Source organism: Passer montanus, unplaced genomic scaffold (genome assembly GCF_014805655.1).
Source record: "Passer montanus isolate IOZ18808 unplaced genomic scaffold, ASM1480565v1 scaffold8, whole genome shotgun sequence".
NCBI classification, from domain to species: domain Eukaryota; kingdom Metazoa; phylum Chordata; class Aves; order Passeriformes; family Passeridae; genus Passer; species Passer montanus.
Window position 1 is genome coordinate 3,539,283 of NW_024373256.1, and position 21,568 is coordinate 3,560,850.

A 21,568-nucleotide genomic window follows, 5' to 3' on the forward strand; every position below is an offset into this window, starting at 1 on the left:
CACTTCAATTGTAAAATATTGAGTAGAATGTCTCCCATTTCAGTAACTCAAATAACCAAATCAATGTTCTCTACCTTCACAAAAAAAATTCAACCCTTACATCCCCAATGGGAATAATCAACACAAGTATTATGCTCAAAATAACACGTTGCTGGAATTATACTGTCTGAAGCAGCAAGGTGGGCAAAAGCACAAGTACAAAAACCACCTTTCAATCACAAGTGAATTAAAAGGAATATTAGTTTGAACAATTGTCATAAAACCATATAACAAGTTCTGAAAGCTGTCTAAGCTGTCACTGGAGATTAGGTACTATTCACCCCTCCTTTGCAATAAAATAATAATAATAATAAAATCATCCAACATTTCCTGTTCCACTCCCTACCCTACAATTTTCCCCCTAAATAGCACTTAGTAAGCAATACCAATAAGAAGCCAGTTATATCATCCACTTGGGTAGTGCTATCTCCATTCCAAACAAAAAGCTAATTGCACTGAGGCTTCAGAGAATTCTGGTGGAAAGAAGACAGATACATTTTATTCCTTTTAGCCTAAATACACGTCACAAAACAAGCACGTGCCTATCACCACATAATTTAAGAGTCACTATAATTCTTTTCCTTACACATAGGCTATGGTACACAGGCAGTGTAAATGCCACAGTTTTGAGAGTGCTTGGTTCATTTTGCAGATTACTGCAGTCTAAAATTAAAGGGTTTTCAGCATTTGCTATTTCCCTTTCAACTGCTGTACTGCTCTGAGCAGTTTAAGCACAGAAATCATATTGAAGACCTACCCATAAAGTGCTTTATCAAACACACAGAGAAATACCTCATGGCTGGTAAAATAATTTGTTGTATACATGAAGAGATAAGCACAGGGTCTGCAAGTAAATGGTAAAGTCCAGAACCCGCATTTGTTCTTCCTGTAATGAATCAACTCAATCTGAAGAAAAGCAAGACATGCACTTGGCCAAACAGCAGCAGGATAAGGAAATAAACTGCAGAGCTGCCTGCAAAAACACCTCTGGTGTTATCCACTATTGTTCAGTGAGAGGAAAAGCTAGGAAAATCACTGTTACTCTTTGTAACATAACTGACAGAAAACTAGATTTAAAAAGCACTGAGATCATCTGCAAATAAAGGAGTACAGTGATCTCCCCCACTGCTCCAATGACAGAGCAACCCATTGTGATGTTTGGTCATAATTAATCTGTAAGTCACCACATGAGTTTAGATCTGGAGGACTGGTTCCTAACCTCAGAGCTCACAAATCACTTGCCTTGCATGCTTTGTAGCACACGCACTGTATTTAATATATGCTGTCATACTTAACACTGCAGATACACAAAGGAGTTCATCTGTCAGCCAAGACTGAATCAGAACTGCCTGTGTGCATATGGGAGTGAGCTCATGTTTGAAATATTTAGTTCAATTCAAAGACAGTGGTCTTACTTCTACTTCATGAATTTCAATTTTCTTCTGTATGGAAATTATTCCAGAAGAAGTTCCAGCAACTGTTTCTCTTGCCATGTTCCAGCAGATGCACAAGTAGCTGAACATTAGTGTTCTGGGGTTCCTGGCATTACTTTAGGTATTGTTTCTGCACTAGGAATAATGTAAATCCAGTTTTAGTAAAGGCAAACTCACACTGAAGTCATCAGGAACTCCTCGTATCCAATTCAGTGGAATTTTTATTGACTACCCTGTAAATTCCAGATTACCGAAGGATTTTCTGTCCTTCCCCTGAAATACATCGGAGTTAGCTGGAAATCCTAAACTTTCCTGGACTTGCTGGGATGAGTAACGGGAAACTGGCTTCTACTTCATGAATTTCAATTTTCTTCTGTATGGAAATTATTCCAGAAGAAGTTCCAGCAACTGTTTCTCTTGCCATGTTCCAGCAGATGCACAAGTAGCTGAACATTAGTGTTCTGGGGTTCCTGGCATTACTTTAGGTATTGTTTCTGCACTAGGAATAATGTAAATCCAGTTTTAGTAAAGGCACTCACACTGAAGTCATCAGGACCTCCTCGTATCAAATTCAGTGGAATTTTTATTGACTACCCTGTAAATTCCAGATTACCGAAGGATTTTCTGTCCTTCCCCTGAAATACATCAGAGGTAGCTGGAAATCCTAAACTTTCCTGGACTTGCTGGGATGAGTAACGGGAAACTGGGTAAAATTCTGTGTCTCATGTAGATGGCTCTCTGGTTTAGTCTGCCTTAAAAATAATCTCCCCAGAGATATCAAACGTGTTACTCAATCTCATGTAGATTTATTTTAACACGATCCAAATCTGATTCTCTGCTGTAAGAGGCATTTCCTTCACTCCACCACGATTCCTTCCCTTCTGCCATTTTCCTCTCAGTCCCACCCTTGTGCCACCAAACCTCTGCACAGTAAGGCAAACCAGGTAGATGGAATAATTATACATCTCCTTTTTGGTGAGACTAAGTTGCCAGGCAGATCAGATCCCTTAGCTTGCCTTCCAGATGGCATCACCAGCACACAGAAGGTGGAGGGGGAAAATATCAAGCAGAGAAAGGAGAGAAGAAGGTACCAGCAAAAATGTTACAGGTTTGTAATAGACTATTAAAAAGACAGAGCATGTAACCACAGACTCAGATTTAAGCATCACATGAGCCAAAGACTGCATTCTCCTTTCTGAAAACAAACTGCAATTCATTCATTTTGAGAAAAGCTCTGGTCTTTATCAGGCAAATCACATCAGCCACATGCTGATACTCTTAGGCTGGAAATTTGCAAAACTTCCTGAATCACAGAAGTCACCATTTCTAAAAAATTCAGCCTAATTATTTCAAATCCCAAGTCACTCGGCTGTGTACAAGGGGACAAAACAAAGACCAAAAATGTTTTCTGCATTCCAACAGGAGCCTCCTGTGGCCGTGTACCCATGGCAATCCTCCCATGGCAACTGGCAGGGCCTGTCTGCAGGAGCAGGAGTGGGTTTGTGTTTATCTCAGATGGGACACACAGGCTCTGCATGCTGCAAAATCAGTGATGTTTATAGTACCTTTGTGCTTCCCGAGCTTATTCACTGGATAAGAAGAAAGCCTTGAGAAAGCAAGTGCAGTAAGATGGCTGAACAGGGACAATGCTTCAGGAAAGCTCAGAATTGCCATTTCTTGATCACAGACAAGACCTCTCCTTTATGCTCCTTGTTACTGTTTAGCTGGAATTGTATGCACAATTGTATGCACAATGGACTTTTTCCCTTAATGAGAAGGCACCCAGGTCACACTGGGATTTGCCTAACACTGCAGATCACCAAGCTTAAAACGAGGTATCCAGCACAGCCAGACAAGATTTCAGATGGGCAAAGAGCGTGTGCAGGCAAGTGCATCTACTTAAAACAAATACTACCAGCAGCATCAGGCAAAACCACAACTTATGAATAGTTACATCTCTTAAAAGCACCAAGTAAATTAGCTATAATGAATGTTTCCATTGAGCACAGTTGCACAGGGCTTCCCTCTATGCCATTTCATCAAGGTTCAAACAAATTGAGAAACACTTCCACACAGAGGCAGATTTTCAAGAAGGTATTTTAGCGAACTCCTTTTGAAGACAGCAAAGTTCACAGCAAACTTTGGCCAGACTTCTGGGATTCTTCTCCCTGCCAGCAGCAGGCACACACAGATGTACACAGAAAATATCTGTGATCCCTCAGTCCCTGCAGACATCCCCTCACAGCACTGAGAGCAGCACTGCCACTGCCCACCCCAGGAAAAGGCAGCGAGTGAAACTCAGCCAAGCAGGTGGTGTGGGGAAGGAGCACAAACACCCCCAGGCTGATAAGGAAGGCTAAAAAGGAAAAGAGATCCCAGAAGCCCAACCCAAAGAACTACAGAATGCTGGTTTGGTTCGTATATTATCTTCCTTAAAAGCACATAGAAGAAGATGAGCATTTTGGTTTTAGGCTCCAAAAAATGGATGCTAAAATTAAAACCTACAGGAGGGTTTGCTCTGTAGATGTCATGCTGTGAAGCTTCAACAGTCATTTTATTCTACACATCTTTCCCACAATTTCTTATCTTTCTTAGCAATCCTTTTAATTGCTGTCAGAGAGCTAATGGATAAATTGAGTTAATTTTTCATTCAAGTGAGAACACTGGAGGCTGCTTCACACTGGAGAATTAGCAGTGAAGAATCAAGAGCTGTATTTTTGTATATATGTCTTTATTTTACATTCCTTACATCTCTTTATTAATGTTCTGATTTCACTCTTTGAAAATTATTTGAGACATCAAGCAGAGCTTCACTTTCAGATTCTCCCCTTTGAGTAAAACAGCACAGAAAAGGGAAAAAAAAAGAGCAAACCAGGTAAGATATTATAGGAGCCACTTTTTCAGTGTAATGAAACACCGCAAGAAGGTCAGGGAATAAATTCATGGAGTATCAAAATAGCAGCTCACAGAAGAGCAGGGGAGAAACTGCCAGAAACTGCTGAGAAGGGTGTTTCAATCTGCTAATGGAGAGCCAGCAGGAATAGCAGGAGGCTCCCTCTGAAGTTGCCACCCTGCCTGGAGAATTAACATTATTGACAGGTCTTCTCCAGATTCTACTATCCCCAGCTTGGCAGGATGCATCTTATAATAATCCTGCTCAGCCCAGTGCCAAAATAACCCCAAGTAGAAGCTGCTCCAGTCTTCTCCAGAGAGCCATCAAAGTGCAAATGGTCAGGAATGTGCATTTTCAAAAATGACCTTTCTGAAAGTTTTTCAGCAGCAGCTACAAGCCAGCCCTAGGTGTCTGTTCATTCACCTTATTGTCTGCAAAAAAAAGCTGAAGGATATTCTCAAAATACCATCATTATCACCAGTTATTTACAAACTCAATCCACACCTGACTAGGATTAATAAACTTGTCTTTTTAAAACATAAAAAGCCTCAACTACTAAAACTTATATTAAAATTGATCCAGAAAAATCTTGACAATTATTTCCAGACAAATGATATGCAAGATGATGTCAGAAACCAAGCCATGGTATAATCAAAAGAATATAATTAGTAGGCTTTTATAACAACACCATTAAGGTGAAGAGTCTCTGTTGAAGCCCACCACAAATGTCACCTCTTAAATACTGATGACAACATGACATGGTTATTACTGGGTGCCCATCCACCGGGCAGAGAAACAAAGAGGTGGTGCTGTAATTGTACCTCCCTCAGCTTCACATTTCAAAACATTGGAGTCAGCTTCAAAATATGCCATTCATTCCGAACCAGGAGTGCTGGGCACAGGGCTGGCTATCAGAACACAAATTCCTGCTCCCTTCCCAAGTGCTCCTATTCCTCTGCACACCAGCACACTGCAGGTCAGCAGCACGTAGGGCAGATTTCATGGAGTACAGCCAGTGAAGATCTGCCTCAAGTCTGCCAAGGTGTTAAATGTAGGAGCCTTAGGTCTTGCCTACACCCACAAAAATCAGATGTGATTTTACATCAATATAAATTAATCTGCACCAATGAGATCTACCTTTTGATCAATATTGGCTAGGGGTTTTGTTTGATTATTCTTGTTAAAGGCTCCCCAGGGTGAATTCTGGCCCCACTTCCACCACAGCATTACAGAAGCTGCTCTGTTCTGCTGTCTAGTCCTTACTATAAACAACTTCATGTCTCTGAGCACAGTTAAGTTACAGTGAATTTTTCTGTGTGTGTCATATGGCAAACCACATCTTCACCCAGCACCACACTCTGCCAGACAATTCCACTCTCTCATTTATTCTGCCTTTCAGCTTTTCAATGCTGAAAAGCCCTGCAGTTGCATTCCCAGGGGTGTTAACAGACCTGCAGAGAACATTTAGTAAGATGTCCTTAAAGGCTAAAATTAACCATAAAGCTGCTGTTTATTTTGAAGCTTGGGAACAGGGAGGTGTTTTATGTGTCAGAACGAGTGGCCTGATACCAAAAACCTGATATGAAAATTTGCCACCGAAGAAGTGGGCTGGCACAAAGAGCAGACGAGGCTTTTATTTAAATGAAGTTGGCTTCCTGCACCAGAAAGTTTCACTATCAGCACTGCAGATGCCTGATACCATCTGTAACACACAGCAAGCCTATTATGTTATTTTGTTGTGTGTGTGGTTGTATACATAAAAATAAGGAGAGTTAAGAGACTCTATATAACACACAACAGCCTGCGTACCACGGCTGCTCTAATCAGGTATTCCAACCTGTGGAGGTCTAGATCCTATCTTAACCATTTCTGTACCAGCCAAGAAATATTTGATCTTCAGAGAAAACGTAAATTACGTGCAACACGTGTGTGTATCTCACTGGTATCACCAAATCTTAGAAGTGTAAACATTCCTTTCCATGTTAGTCTGATCAATCTGTTATTTTTTTTAGTATATTGTCAATATTATGTTTTATTTTTTTTCCCTAAAACTTGAAAATTTATCAGTATCTGTGACTTGAAAATAAATAACCAAAACTTAACATGCTGCATATAGACACTCCAAAAGCTAAACAGTTATCTGGTTTGTACATAGCTAAGAGGGACCAGGAAACAAATTGCTTTAGTTCCAAAAAAGGCTTTTTTAAATGAACTGAGTCTCTTTTTAACTCCAGTATTTCTGTATTTTAATTTATTTTCCTAAATAGTGCTCACTTTCCAATCTTCCATTCTGAACTTCCTTGCATTCCATATAACAGCATTGTTTTTCAAGATGCCTTTTTTAAAAGTATCACCACTTAAAACTCCTGTAGGTCACAACCCCTTTAGCATGTTTCAAATCCTGATTTCTCTCTGTGGAGATCACCAAGCCTCTCCCACCAAGAGAAAAACAGAGATCCCCTCCTCAAGAGCCAAGGGGTGTTTCCAGGAGGCCAAGCTGAAGAGACAGGAGTGTATCACCTACACAAAGTACCCTGCTGGAGCTTTTTCTGTGCCACACAAAGGGGAAAAGGCTGTGCTGCCAGGGATCAGTCCCTTGCCAGTGATTTTGGATGGCAGCCTCTGGGACACACCACGGCCACTGCACAGCCACGAGGACAACGTCAATAACTTCACTATCAGCTGCAAGTAGACACAGATGACCAGCCAGCCACTCCCTCCTCCCAGCCTCCTTTGTGTCAATAAATCTTACCCTGGCTGTTTGAGCAACGTTTAATCATAAACAGTTGGGAACATGCTCCAGAATATAAACAAAGGTGAGTAGGAGAAAAAACGGGGAGTGCAGTACTGAAAATCACTCGCCACTTGCTGCTGAGCCAGGTAACAGAGAGCAGAGAAACAAAGAACTGCTGGGGAACAGCACACAAGCACCTGGTGTTCATTTAAAGCAGTGACCATAGAACAACATTAAAATATCCAGGACTGCAGCCATGGAAGGATTTCAAGGACTAAATGCATTAACATTCTTGGTTCTCTTAAAAACAAACAAAAAAGAAAAATTAAATTGCTTAGAACACCCACTCAGATGCATGGAAATAAACTACCCTCATTGATCTCATCCCACTGCGATTTACAACAGTCATCTTGATTCCCTTCTGTGTTGCTAATCAAGCTAAAATTAACTCCTCTCCTGCTTACCACACATGCTAGAGCCACAAACATCAACACAGGGGCAGCAGGATCAATTGTTTCTCTCTACAAGTGCAGCCCACCTTGCTCAAGTGGTAAATGTGTATTGAGGATTTACAGGATCTCTCCAGGGACTTTAACCACGTTTATCATGGGGCTGGGTAGCTGTTTAGACTGGGTGACAGAATAAGTAGCTCTACACTTCAAACACTTCTGAATAACTTCTCATTACTGGCTTCTATCTTACCTCTGTAAAATAGGCTGCAAGAAAATGGGGATTTCAGTCCTGTTCAGCCAGTGTCCATCTTGGAAGAGTCAACATCACACTTGTCACTCCTACTCTGACTAAGAGCTAAGATGTGTCTTAAGGCAGCATCTTCAGAAAGCCCTGGAGGACTCTTCATTCCCAGAAGTTTGGGACTTATTCAGAGGACACAGAGCTTTGTTTATATGGCTGTCACTCTAACAACACCGGCAAAAACAAATATCATATCCGAGTGTTCAGTTCTAAAGCAGCTTCTAAAGCATTTTAGATCCCAATGCGATGTTTTAGAGGAAAAATGCCAAACCAAAACTAAATCCCAGCCCTACCAGATAACAGCCATTAAACAAAGCTGAAGTACAGATCAAATTGGCAGAACTGTGGAGTGGAACAGAAGTTTCAAAGAGAAAACCTCTCCATGGAGATAAATATACTTCAAGTGTGTGCTTGACAGCAGCCTAGGTTTTATGGTATTGGAAAAATAAAGTAGATTGATAAACAAGGTTAGTCCATCCACCCCCATGGTAACTCGCTGTCCCACTAAGTAAATTCAAGAGCACAATGAAAGGCAACTCTTATGGAACAATGCAGGATGACATTTAATTCTGGATTCTGCTCTGGCCACCTCATCCTGCACTGACCCTTCCTCTGACATCAAATTCTACACTGTAAGGCTGAAATGGCAGACACTGCACAGCCTTGGATCAGGAGCACGTTTTGCTCAGCCCTTGCAGGAGCTCAGAGGCCTGACGTGTCTCACCCTCCTGTAGGATTTCTCATTTCCCACTTTCCCCAGTCCTAAGGGAGCACTGCCAAACCACAGCTCCCAATCCCAATGACAACACGTAGCCCCTGGCAGCTTCAAGACTCCTGGACCGTGGCTACTCTGGCAGCACCAGGCAGTGAGTCTGACACTGCTTTCCAGAGATGTCACAGAAATGCTCAACACCAGCTCTGGAATACACACACACATGCACCCATTTTCTAGTGCAGTGAACCAGAAAAGACTGCCTAGCCCCCATTCACACTCAATTTTTCCCTGCTCCAAGATAAACCTTAAGATAAGAGTCTAAGTCTGGCTTCCATTCTACCACAGCAGAGACCACAAGCAGTGACTCAGCCTCTGCCACCACCTCTCATTCCTTCCCTGCTTCTGTGAAATTCAAGAGCCCTTCTGAGAGGCCTTCCAAGCCTCTGCTGGTCCCACTGATCTTGGTTAAAATGAAAAAGGTCAATATTAACTATTTTCCTTCTTTGCTCATCTTGGCAGAAACACTCAACTGTGTTTCCCCCTCAATCATAAACCACAATTAACACCTACCTCAGTGCCAAAAAAAAAGCCCCATCTGCACCCACGCTCAGAGGAACTTCCCTATACCAACTTCTACACAGAGCTCTGTTTTCAATAAGAAATTAAACAGTACACCAAGAATTAAATATGTACTGACAGTATGGAACTAACTGCAGGGCCACAGTTGGCCTCTACAAGAAGCACTGGTTGTTCATTTCCATACCTCACTCAATACCAAGAATTTCAAATCTTTGCTTAACTGCCATGGAACTTTCAGCTGGCTGCAGATCCTGCCCCTTTCACCACACACGTCTGGCCGACTTCAATTCTACCCCCATTTTCATCCCAACTCCCATTTCCTTGAGAAGACCCTTCCTTATTACTACAAGCATCCAGACTCCTGGGGAATTTTTGTACCCTGGAGAATAAGGGGAAACTAACTGTTTGAAAAAAAAACCAAAACAATTCATAAAATCTCCTAATAACCTTTTCAGAGAGAGGCACTTGTTTCAGCATCTTTGCTGGACACACTAGAGCAGTTTGATTCTCATGTAAAATCTCATTTACAATGCTATCAACTTTCTTCTAATGGGCCATTCATCATAGTAGGGTTTGCTTTCAAGTCGCCAGCCCAATACCTTGAAAGGTCTCACACAAGTCATTTAGCAGACTCACTCTTCCAAAGCCAGGGAACTACCTATAAACACATTAGGAAAGGCTGAGCAAAACAAAATCACCTCAGTAAAGCTCAGGGAAAAAACCTCCTAATTTCCACATATATATGCCAGAAAAAGCCTGTGTGTGGGATGGTACTAACCTTTGAATTCAACCAGGCTCTCTAAGAGGGCTCTAACACGCAGAGCATGACTATGATGTATTTTCCTTTGAGGCTGGTTCAGTTCATTTAGAAAGTGATTTGGAAAAGCTAATGTACTATTTATGTATGTTATAAAAAACTACCCATATGGAGTTAAAACTTTGCAAAATGTTCACATAAGTCCGCTCCACTCCCTCTGAAGACATTTCACAATCCATTCAATACCCAGTAGAGGAAGCCAGGATTACTGTTTTAAAACAGCTCTGAGGGTAGTTTAAATGTTTTAAAAGCTGACAACTTCTAGACTCAGAGCCAAATAAACATTTGGGGCAACAGAGTCTCTTACACAAGTGTCTACACAGTGACATCCACCTGCATCCTTCCAAATACTGACATTTAAAATAAAGGATAAAAGAGAATCCCAGGCACAACCTTCCCTCCTACTAAAAAAGAGAATAATTTTACTATGATTCAGATGATGATGTACTGAATTGGCTTGTGAAAGGCCACCTAGCAGGACGTGGTTAAGATTGCAAACAATAAAAAACAATCACAAGATTTCTAAGGTATTTTAAATCCTGCCAATATATACAACTGTATTGAGGGGTTTAGTCCTTGAAAAGAGTTTAACCAACTGAAGTGATAATGACTCTTGCAAAACACAGCACATGTGGAAGTTGTCACCCCAGTGGTTTCTATATTTTTAAATTACAAAAATTTTGGAGAGTTATCTTGTCATATTAATGGTATAGTTTAATGCTCCCTTTCCTCGCTTCAGGAGAATATAGAACTAGGGAAACATTTTACTTTAATGGATGTACCTTAGGCAGAAGATCTATATGAACTTCATAGCTTGCAGTATCAGCTTTTTGGACAACGGAATTCTGGCCTACAGGTTTTTTAATAGGAATTCTCATTCTTGCAATAGAGAACAAACCAGGAAGAAATTAAGACACTGTAGTCTCTTGGAGAAGAGGATGCACCCATTTGGTGACAAGAGCCCTCACATTCAGAATCAATACCCACCAAAACAAACCTGTTTCCCAACTTCATCCTGTGGCCGTTTGCAGCGATTTTTACACAATTGTAAACAGATGATGTGCAAGTCTAAACTACTCGATTGTGCCTATTTTCAACAGCCAATCTGCATATGCCTTGTTTACACAACATACACACAAAAAATTATAGCAATTCTTTCACTGAACCACTAGCAATCAGGAATTTTCCCCTAAGAATTCCTATACCTTAAGGAAACTTCAGTGCTTGCCTTAATATTCCAAAAATGCATTAGCAGCAAAGCATGTGCCAGGCTTTGACCTCCTTTGCAGGTCTTCCCAGGACTAAAACAGTTTCATTATCTCGTCTCATTAGATAGTGTCTGAAGGAGAGACGGGAAAAGAAGAGCTATAGTAATTATCCAGCTGAATGGACAAACCAGGACTAAAACAGTTTCATTATCTCGTCTCATTAGATAGTGTCTGAAGGAGAGATGGGAAGAGCTATAGTAATTATAGAGCTGAATGGACAAGGCAGAAGGAGGCAAAGCCACCCAATTGCTTGGCTTGTCGACAGCCAACACCCTTTACACATGGTGGGCAGGCAGCCACCAGCACCACGTTACACCAGCCATGAGACAATTAAAAAAAGGAACGAAATCAATAAATAAATAGCAGTTGGCGCATCTCCCACACCAAGAGCCTACCCTTACTGGTTTGGGCTATGCCTCAAACTGAATATGAAAACCAAAATAATTTTTGGTCTACCCATCAGGTAGAAACAAAATTTGCTTTCTGTTTCTCGTCCTTTCCTCCTCCCACACAATCAGGATTCCGAGTGTGTAAGAGTCCAGAGTTCTTATGCCCTCGAGAGAGGAAAGGCCTGAAGTTGCTCAAGAACAATTCCTTTAGCAAGTGCACAAACTGGCTCTGCAGGGAGGCCAGTCCTGCTTAGACAAACTGTTGGTGGCTTCTGTATGTGGCCTAAAGGGAGATAGAAGATTAAAACAGTTTGTGTGGGAAGATTTCCCAAGGCTCTCCTTGAAGTGGCACGAAGCAGAAAAAAGGGGTACAGCTCCAAGGTTGTATTTCAGAGAGAGGGGGAGGGATGTTCTTTTCCACAGTGCTTACACCACCTCTGCAAGGCTTTTTGTCTCCTCATTCTGTCCTAAAAGATGGAGTGGATTGTGCTTGCACATGAAAACAGGCTCTTGTGCTAGAAGATTCTTGGGGCGGGATAGTAAGTGGCAACAATGTGCTTAAAGTTTCCTTCCACTTCTATCCTAATCACACAGCATAGATTAACACAACCAGACAAAGACTGTCCATCTTTGCTCCTTCAGCTAAGGCAGAGCTCCTAATTAACTTCTACGTTATTTCTCCCCAACTGTCAAGATGTCCTTAAAGAACATGAAAATTACATATCTGGTACATTTAAAGGAGGGAGGAAAACCACCAAAGTAAATTGCACAAGCACAACAAAGGACAACCCAAGAAATTAAACTCGCTTTTAAGTTACTAAAAATAGACAGGATGGGAGGGAAGGGACTATCAATCAAATCTTAGAGCTGCTGAATATTCAAAGAACAGCCTTGTAATAGACTGCTCTCTCAAGATTGCTTGAAATTTTTATGATAAAAAATGCACGAGGACATGAAAAACGGAGCAGAAGCTTAACGAAGAGCAAAATACACATGACAGAAGTGGATACAGAGTATTAATTAGGCCATTAAGATACTTAAATGTTTTACTGTCCAATAAAATATGTATTTCATAAAAATTAAGTGCCATGCAGAAGGAATGCACACATGCATTTATTGAGCTGTTCTGAGGAAACCAAAGATGTGAATTACTAGCAAAAAACATTTGTGTACAAGAGTGAATAGACATTAGTAAAATTGTATTTGTACTATGAAAACAAAGAATATACAATTGGATGGAAATTTTCACTCACATTTACTTAAGGGAGAAATTCATCTGCTCTATAAGCATCTCATCAATCTGCTTTTATGAGGAGTCTGCAGTCAACTGAAATAGGGAGACTTATAAATACTTGAAAAAACAGTTCAGTGATTAATACTGAATTATTGACTGAAGTGAATGCATTAAGACCAGACAATAATTTGTACTCACAATTAGTCGATTAACCACGTCTGGAAGTACATCAAGATGTCTTTTCATAGCTCACATTCAGGAGACAGAAAAAAAATGCTTCAGCTTTTTCATCTTGCAAATTTGTCAAAGAAAAAAAAAAATCACTGCAAAAATGACACCTCCACATTTTTCCTGGTTTAAGTCTTGCAGTCAGTTACATCAGGGCCCATCAGCCATTTCAGATGCATAAAACAACATTTTAACCTAAGTTTACCTGTCAGAAAACACTTCATAAACTCAGGGGACTTCTCAGGCATTTGCTGCAAAGCATATTCAGCTGTAAGAGAACAAAGACCTTCACCACCCAATACCCTGTGGACTATTCTTTCTTTACAGTGAATATCTCAGTCATGAGTCTTTCAGCCTCAGGAAACTCCTGGATGTACAGGGACTGAACCAAAGATAATAAAACAAAGCTGGTGTTGGGCATGGCTACATGTGAGAGAAGCCTCTGTGCTCTGGACAGCTATTAAGGAAAAGGAAAGGAAAGAATCTGTACTAAAAGCAAATGAGAAATTTTCTCCCTTTTCATTAACATCACCAACTTAAAAGCACATGATTTTTCTTTTTTTAACCACAGTTCCACTTGGATTGGAAAGGAAAGCTGTTTCATCCACATCCAACCAGCAGTGAGGTGAAGCTTGGTCTGTGAAGCATTTCTGGTTACGGAGCCCCTTGGCTCTGATGGCAGAACACCCGGCCACTGCTCAGACCCTGAGCTGGAAGGAGCTCAGCGCATCACCACATGCCAGGGGAGCTGATATGGAGCTGAGTGCTAGCAGAGATCCCCCCAGAATAGGAAAGCCAGCTGGAGGGAACTGTCAGCTCTCTGAGTGGTTTAACAAGCACCTCACCAGCTTTGTCCCCTTTGTCACCCCAGGCTGTCACAGAGCAGCCCCCAAACCCTCGCTGGCTCTGCTGTCTGACATCACCGCACAAACTCCTCTCAATAACAGACACCAATTACCACACCTGGGCCAGCAATAAACCTTTATTTGCATGGCATGAGTGGCAAATTCAAGTAGTTCCCCGTTCTCTACCAACATCCTGTTGCCACATCTACTCCTCCAGGCAACTGCAACACCGAGAGAGAGAATCTGGTGTCCCACAGAACAGCTCAGATGCCAAATGGCCAGTGGAGCAGTTACTGGGAGCTTGCTCACAAAGACAACAGGCACATTAATCTGCTTGTCATTTATGCCCTCAGTGCAAGGCTGCCTATCATGTTTTTCTGAAGAGGGAGGGTAAAAACCAAAGCAAACAGCATTATTTTGATTTGTTACCAGGACAGACGCTCTACAGTGAGTATGCTCACACAGCTGGCACCAAAATAACTAAGGATATGAATTACCACAGATTTCATCATTTTTATTCCCCATTTTCAGAAAAGCAAAAACTTTCACACTCATTCATCCTCTAGATTTATATGAAAACAAAACAGTACCCACAGGAAGGAATCCACAGTCACCTAAGGATATGTGCCATGATTAAGAGTTTGCTAGCACAAAGAAGTTACACCAGCACAACTTGAATCCACATTTATGACTTTATATCTGAGACTCCCCACAAAACTGTACAAGACAAGTGTGGCATGTTCTCATTAAATTAATCTTTTCATAATCAACACATCAGCTAAGCTGAACCAAGCCTGGTTTAAAAGAATCCATAAGGACATACACTGAGTTTTGCATAACCTTAGTTTATATTCACAACCTGACTTACAGCACAGCTATTTTTGAATCAACAAATTGAGCAGCAGTTTCACATGAGAGAAACTTTCCCTTAAACGTTTAATATAACTCATGACAAATTGAGCTGCTTAGCCAAAAATTATTACTTGACATGAATTCCATAATTAAAATCAGGTAATCCTTTATCACATCTTGCTGTGCAACAAAAAAACCTGTTCTCAAAGACAGTCTTTGAAATTAAGTATGAGCATGAAAAATACAAGATGAAGCACTAAGAAAGCAAATCTTTAAAGGGTTTCTAGCAAGAGCAAAACCACCATCCACAAGCTGTAGCACAGCAAACAACGTATTTCAAACAAAGAACAAAAAAAAAGAAAACTGTTGCAAATGTAGATAAGGCAGTATTTAAAAAGCAAAACTACCTGAGGAGTTACCAGAGACAACATACATATGCAGCATTTCAGAAACAACTAGTTCTGCAGTCGTGGTTCTGTGGTCAAAGCATTTCCTTGGTGTGTGTACACAGGGTGTGCAGCTGCCCCCAGATGTAAGGACACCCTCCCCTCCCTGGTCCCCACCGTGGTGGCACCACTCCAACCACAAGAATGGAGCTTGAGTGGTTGGTGAGGTCACCAAAACACTGCCGTGCACTGTGCACATCTCCATTTCCCTAGAATATGGCATTTTTTTACACTTGAATTAGTGCCTGGAGTTTCTGGCTGCCAGACTGTACAGCCATGTCCCTTAGAAATTGGATCTAATTCTTCATTTTCTGGTTGCTGAGACACCCCCACTACCCAAACAGCAAAGGGAACTTGTGTACTCACAATATGGAAAGATTAATGCACATGTAAAATTCTGCAGGATCAGCACCCTGGTGTGTGGTCAGAGTATTGGACTATTTATTTTTGTCAAGTTTATTGAGCATCTAGAAAAATCCCATTATAAATAAAGCAGCATGCTCTTAATAAAACTTGACATGCAGGGTAAGTTTTCAATTTATAATGGGGCTTATATACATAATGTTTTTATTTTAACTCTGTGTTTTAATTTGATTTCCTACATCCATATATTTACTTCCCTTGAATTTATTCTCAAACTAAAAATGCTCCTCCATTTATTTCCTAAATGCTAAAAGAACTACAGGTTTAAAAACTTGTTTTTATGCTTAGAAACCTCATACTGAAAGAACTCATTTACACTGAAAAACACCAACTTCAGGCTCCATTAATTATGCTACTGCAAAAATTCAAAATGGTCACAGCAGCAATAAGCAAATATCCCATGAAACATTCCCAGACAAGCATCATTTTCCAATCTATTGAGCTCACAGTTCAGAAAGCTCAAGTGCTATTATCAGGCTATGCTCAAGCAACACTTGCAGGTTTAGTCAATAGAACTTTTGTATTTAGGAGCATCTGAAGACCTGACTCATAGCTACTTAAAATTCAGGTTAGCAAGTTAAACTTTCAACTGCTACAGTGCCTTCTGTTCTGGGGGACAAAATAAATAAATAACTAAAGAAATGCTTATTTTAGTTACTGAAGTGTCTAACTTGCTACTGCCAATTATTTTTAACACTGAGTCAATCTTGAACAAAACAAAGAAAAAGTTAATAATTCATCATTAACCTGATCCTGTAAACACTTGATTACACCATAAATTTTAAGAAATTACTGTATTCAACAGGAAAAAATACTGCACTTAATGGTTCCTGCTCTATCTTATACTTTTGCTGGTATCAAGAGTTTTTAAAACCTAGTGCATATTCTCCTGGTAGTTTTGAGTTCTTTTCTTTCTTATAGAAAAATACCCAGATATTTATCTACAGATTTCCAGCTCCCACAAGCACAGCTAAAGAAACATTACAAGCTATAAAAAGAGTTTCTAGCAAATCCTTAATTTGATTTGAAACACTTATTTTTGATGTAAGTACTTCCATCATTTCATCTTGATTTATATTTGTGATGTCTGCTGTAGTGTGGCACTTATTAATTAAACTGATTAAGGATCTTCAGCTGTACCATAGGCCCTTCACTCTTCCACCCACTTTGCTCCTAAATGTCATTAACCTCTAGGAAATGTCCTCTTTGTTGGTTATTACTGTTTAATTATACTGTATAGTTATGTCATCACATCTGTGAAATACAACCTCCCATAACAACACAGCTGGTGAATATGATCCTCCTGCCCAGCAGTAAAATCCTGGTTACAGCAGAGAATCCACACACCACGATGATGGAGGAAGTGATACAAAGCTTTTCAAAAGCCCTTGATTTTGAGTAGGGCTGTTGAGACAGGAGGTAAGTACAGCTTTCAAGAGAGGTCTCAAACTCCCCCTCTTCCCTCCCTTCCCACCCCTCCTGACAAGATCCTCCATACATTTCAGGAATTACTACTAAACTTTGAAAACTTAGAAAAGAGAAGTTCTATACAGAAATAGTAAAGTGAGAAGGAACCTCAGAAAACAGAATTTATGAGCTCATCATCTATTTTTTGACAAACAGTACGAACTACAACTGAAAGACACTTTTTTCCTGGAACCCTCTGCTTCCATTCATGATCTCATGATGCACAAGCATTTCCTCTGCTTGTAAAGTAACAGCAGCAGTGACTGCAGTGGTCCAAAGAAAACAGCGCTTTGCACATTTCTGCCATCCTTTACAGGTGTGGGGGGAAAAGGGAGGACAACCACTCAAACAACTGGTTTTTAGAATATTACCAGCAAGAGCTCCCCACATCACAAGGACCTCCTCTAAAACATTGGATGGAATGACCACCAATTCCTGAAATTTAACATAAACTGTACATTCTGCTGGTACACGGAAAAGGTGTGGCTGTATCAAACACAGCAGGAGTGTTACCATAATATGCAGAAAACATTGTGTAAAATCTGTGTACTACAACCTGTCTTCACTTTGTCCTCCTTCTGACAACATTAGCTGGCAGTAAGCTCACAGGCTTCTCTACAAGAAGAAATGGCACTTTATGTTTACTGGGGAGAGATTTTTGTGTGTGTGTGGAGAGGGTGACTGGGAGAGAATTGCCTGATTTTTCAAGAGTGGAGATAATGAGATAACAGCAGACAGTTTCGAGCCTCAATCAAGACTCTGTACGCCAAGCTTCAACAAGGTTTTCTTTTTCCTGGTCTGAGTTACAAACCCTTGACTGGCCAGTAAGGAGTTGTTTACCTGACAGAAGCAAGGGGGCAAATTCCTTTAGATTGATGCAAAACATTTTCCTACTCTGGAAGTCAGAAAGGGAGGAGCACCAAGTTTATTTATGTAGCTCAACCAGCAGCCAAGCTGTGAGGACGCCTTATTGTGTAGAGTTCAGAAGTGTACATTAAACTCCTCCCTTTAAAGCAATGCAGAAGGAAAGTTGCCATTCCCACTCCAGGAGTCAGGAGCAAAGGGGAGAGAAATAAGCAACGAGGTTGCTGTTTGACATAGTTTTCTGTCACAATGCTTATGATTAACCAAGTGAAGAAACAGAATGACAGGGAGCAGAGAGCTTGCACAGATACCAGAGCCAGAGGGAATGACAACAGAAGTGCCCAGGGCTTCGGGTGGTCTTGTTTTACAAAGCCAGATTAATTAACCAGACACTAAAGGATATCTCTTTTAGAAAATGAAACACGTTAGAAACCAAAATGCCTCAGAGAGCGAGCAGCCAGGGAGCTATAAGTAAATTACTAAGTACAAAATGAAGCAGCCTGCAGAGGAAATGAGTAATTAAAAAACCCTCCCCTGAGCGACAGGCTGGCGAGAGAGGGATAACTCCAGGACCCTGGTGCTGGAGGTAAACAGTACCTAAGCCAAAACGTGACAGATGAAAACAGATGTTTTATACAAACAACAACCCCCAATCTCCTGCCTTTACAGTGTACTCAGCGATGGCATTAGGAACAGTCAGTCTGGAAGAACCTGAGGAGATGCACACAGGAATTACATCACCCACCACCATCACACTGCTGCCCTGGGGTGAAGCACTGCAGTCGCTGGACAGTACTCAGCAACTATAAACAATGTTTTCAGAGGAAGAACTAGAATAACATCAACCTCATTCTTCTTGCTGCAAGAGAATTAAACAGAGCACAGACCCTGGTGCCACAGCAAATCCTTCTGCACCCCTCTCCTCTTCCATAAGGGAGCAAAGACACCCTTGGGCACCTGCTGTCCTGGTGAGCAGCATCACTCCCAGCTTGGCCTGGTTCTTTTTTTTTCTGCTGCTCCAGAAAGACACCAAGAACAACACCTAACTTGCCAACCCTTAAGTAAGCAATTCTGGCGAAGTGGTTTCCAACTTTTTCCGCTAGATCTTTTCCAAGGAAGACAAGGCTTGGGTGTAGCAAGTTTTAGCCCACTGAGAGTCCTTCTTTTTCCCTGTCTTTTTGAAACCCTTAAGAGCCACCAGCTGAATGTGAGTCTGTATGCAGGCAAGAATGGAGGAGGATGACCATGGGGACACCCTGCAGCGAGGGGCTTACACTTCTTCACACTTTTCCCCCAGACATGGCTCTCTCAGAGGGAGCAGCCCCAGTCCCAATGACCATCATCTTCCTCTTTCTCAGCCACGGAGGGCAGCAAGGTTGGGAAGGTGAGGACATCCCATGCTGATGCTCAGAACCTCATCAGGCAGATGTCCCTCAACAGCACCTCAAGCCCTCCACCTCGAGCGTTCCTCACCCACTGTGACCATCTTCAAGCGAGGGGACCTTCACTGCCCCTAAGGCTGTCTGTGAGCAGAGGGATGCTACCTCAAGCCTCATTCAGAGGCAAAGCCTCACCATCCCCTGAGACCCCTGGTGGGCAGGGGAACCCCGACCCCTGCTCCCTTCATCAGCTGTGGTCCCTCACCACCACCTCAGGCCCTTCTCCCGGCAGACACACATCCCCTGCATGGGACACGGGCAGCTCACCGTCTGCTCCGTGGGGCGAGGGACCCCTCCCCGTGCCCTCCTCGAAGGAGCCCCCGCTCCGCCCAGCCTCGCGTCCCCTCCCCAGGACAGAGGGTCCCTGTCCGCCCGCTGGGGCCGGTCCTGGCAGGCGGAGCGGCCCGGCCCCGCCGCCCCCGGCCCCCGGCACTCACTGCGGCGGGAGCTGCAGGGCCGGGCCGCCGCGGCGCTGGAAGGCGCCGTCCACGAAGACGCCGTTCTTGCCGAGGCAGCGCAGGTAGAAGTGCGGCTCCTGGAAGCTGAGCTGCAGGTGCCGCCGCGAGATGAAGCTGGAGTGCCCCATGTTGACGTCCACCGAGCCCTGCGAGGAGTTGCGGCCTATGGTGACGGCCGGCTGCCGCATGAGGAACTCGAACTCGCGGCCCTGCAGCCGCGCCAGCACCGGCCCGGTGCAGGCGGCGGGCGGCGCGGCCGGGGGCGGCCGGGCCAGGGCGGGCAGCGCGGCGCGGGCAGGTGCGAGGGAGGGAGCGGCCCCGGGCCGGCGGTGCCGGCGGTGCCGGCGGTTTAACCGCTCCGGGCAGGCCCGGCACCGCGGGTGCCGCGCTTCAGTGGGCTCCGGGCTGCCTGCGGGCAGGGGAGGTCCGTGGCACGGCACGGTTGTGGTCACTGACATGGGCTCGCTTCGGCGGCCTTTTGCTGAGTCTCTATGGAATCATGGTTTGGGTTGGAGGGACCTTAAAGATCACCCAGTTCATGTCCATGCCATGGCAGGACACCTTCCACTGTCCCAGGTTGCTCCAAGCCCTGACCAACCTGGCCTTGGACACTTTCAGGGATGGGGCAGCCACAGCTTCTCTGGGCACGCTGTGCCAGGGCATCACCACTGTCACGGGGAAGAATTTCTTCCCAATATTTCCACATTAATGTCCACTTTCTCAATTTGTACCCATTACTCCTTGTCCTATCACTGCACTTCCTACCAAAGAGGATCTCTCCAAATCACCTCATAAACAACTCCCTGTGCTGGAGAGACGCCCCAAGCCCAAACCATCCTGCTCCAGGCTGTGTGTGGGGCAGGGGCACAAACATCCTCTGGCTGCGGTCTGGTCTCTGACATGAGCTGTGTTCAGTGGCCTTCTGCTGCCTCTCTATGGAATCATGGCTTGGAAGAGACACTAAAACTCATCTGGTTTCCCACCCCTGCTATGGGTAAGGACCCCTTCCACCAGACCAGGCTGCTCCTAGCCCCATCCAACCTGGCCTCAAACACTTCCTTAATAATCTTGGACTGTTTGCCAAGGCTTGCTGAACAGGGAGATTCATCCCACATCCACAAAGGTGTGAGGTTTAAAACACCTTAATGCCCTTTTGTAGAGTTTATATATTTATAAAAATATATACACTCATATATGAATGTACTGTGGTTTTATATAGCTTTATACTCATATAGTTTTTCATTATAAGGGACTGTGTAGGTTGTTTAGCTTGCATTACAGCATTTCTTCAAATCACTTTTTATATTTCTGTATGAGTATGTATTATATTTCTATCTATATTTATATTAATGATAAAGGTCATGTCCTGTGCCACAACAGCATATATTTGGCTCGTGTACAGTCTGTGCTATACATACATATCCATATATACATATATCCAGATTAAACAAAAAATGCTTCTGTATAGGTGAGCTGGTGATACTTTGCAGAATCCTGAATAGTTAAGTAATCAGAAAATACAATGAATTTGAGAATGTGGGAGAGGGAGCAGCTGTAGGTTTGTATTGCTTCAGCTTATGTGTGGAATATGTCAGCTTGTAGCAAGGCTGCTCAACAGTTTCGAGGAGATGGGGAAAAAAAATCCCATAACTGGTCAAAAGTGCAGAGCAAATTTCAGCGATGAAAACTGTA

General features: G+C 42.7%; 1 protein-coding gene across 1 annotated transcript in view; it reads right to left on the reverse strand.

Annotated features, from left to right (window-relative positions):
* FOXK1 (forkhead box K1) overlaps nucleotides 1–20,180 on the reverse strand; it is a 56,235-nt gene extending 36,055 nt beyond the window's left edge. The window contains exon 1 of the mRNA XM_039732205.1: nucleotides 19,856–20,180. Within this exon, the coding sequence (XP_039588139.1) occupies nucleotides 19,856–20,064 (209 nt within the window). The 5' untranslated portion in view covers nucleotides 20,065–20,180. The remainder of the gene's footprint in view (nucleotides 1–19,855) is intronic.
* Nucleotides 20,181–21,568: the final 1,388 nt, after the last annotated feature.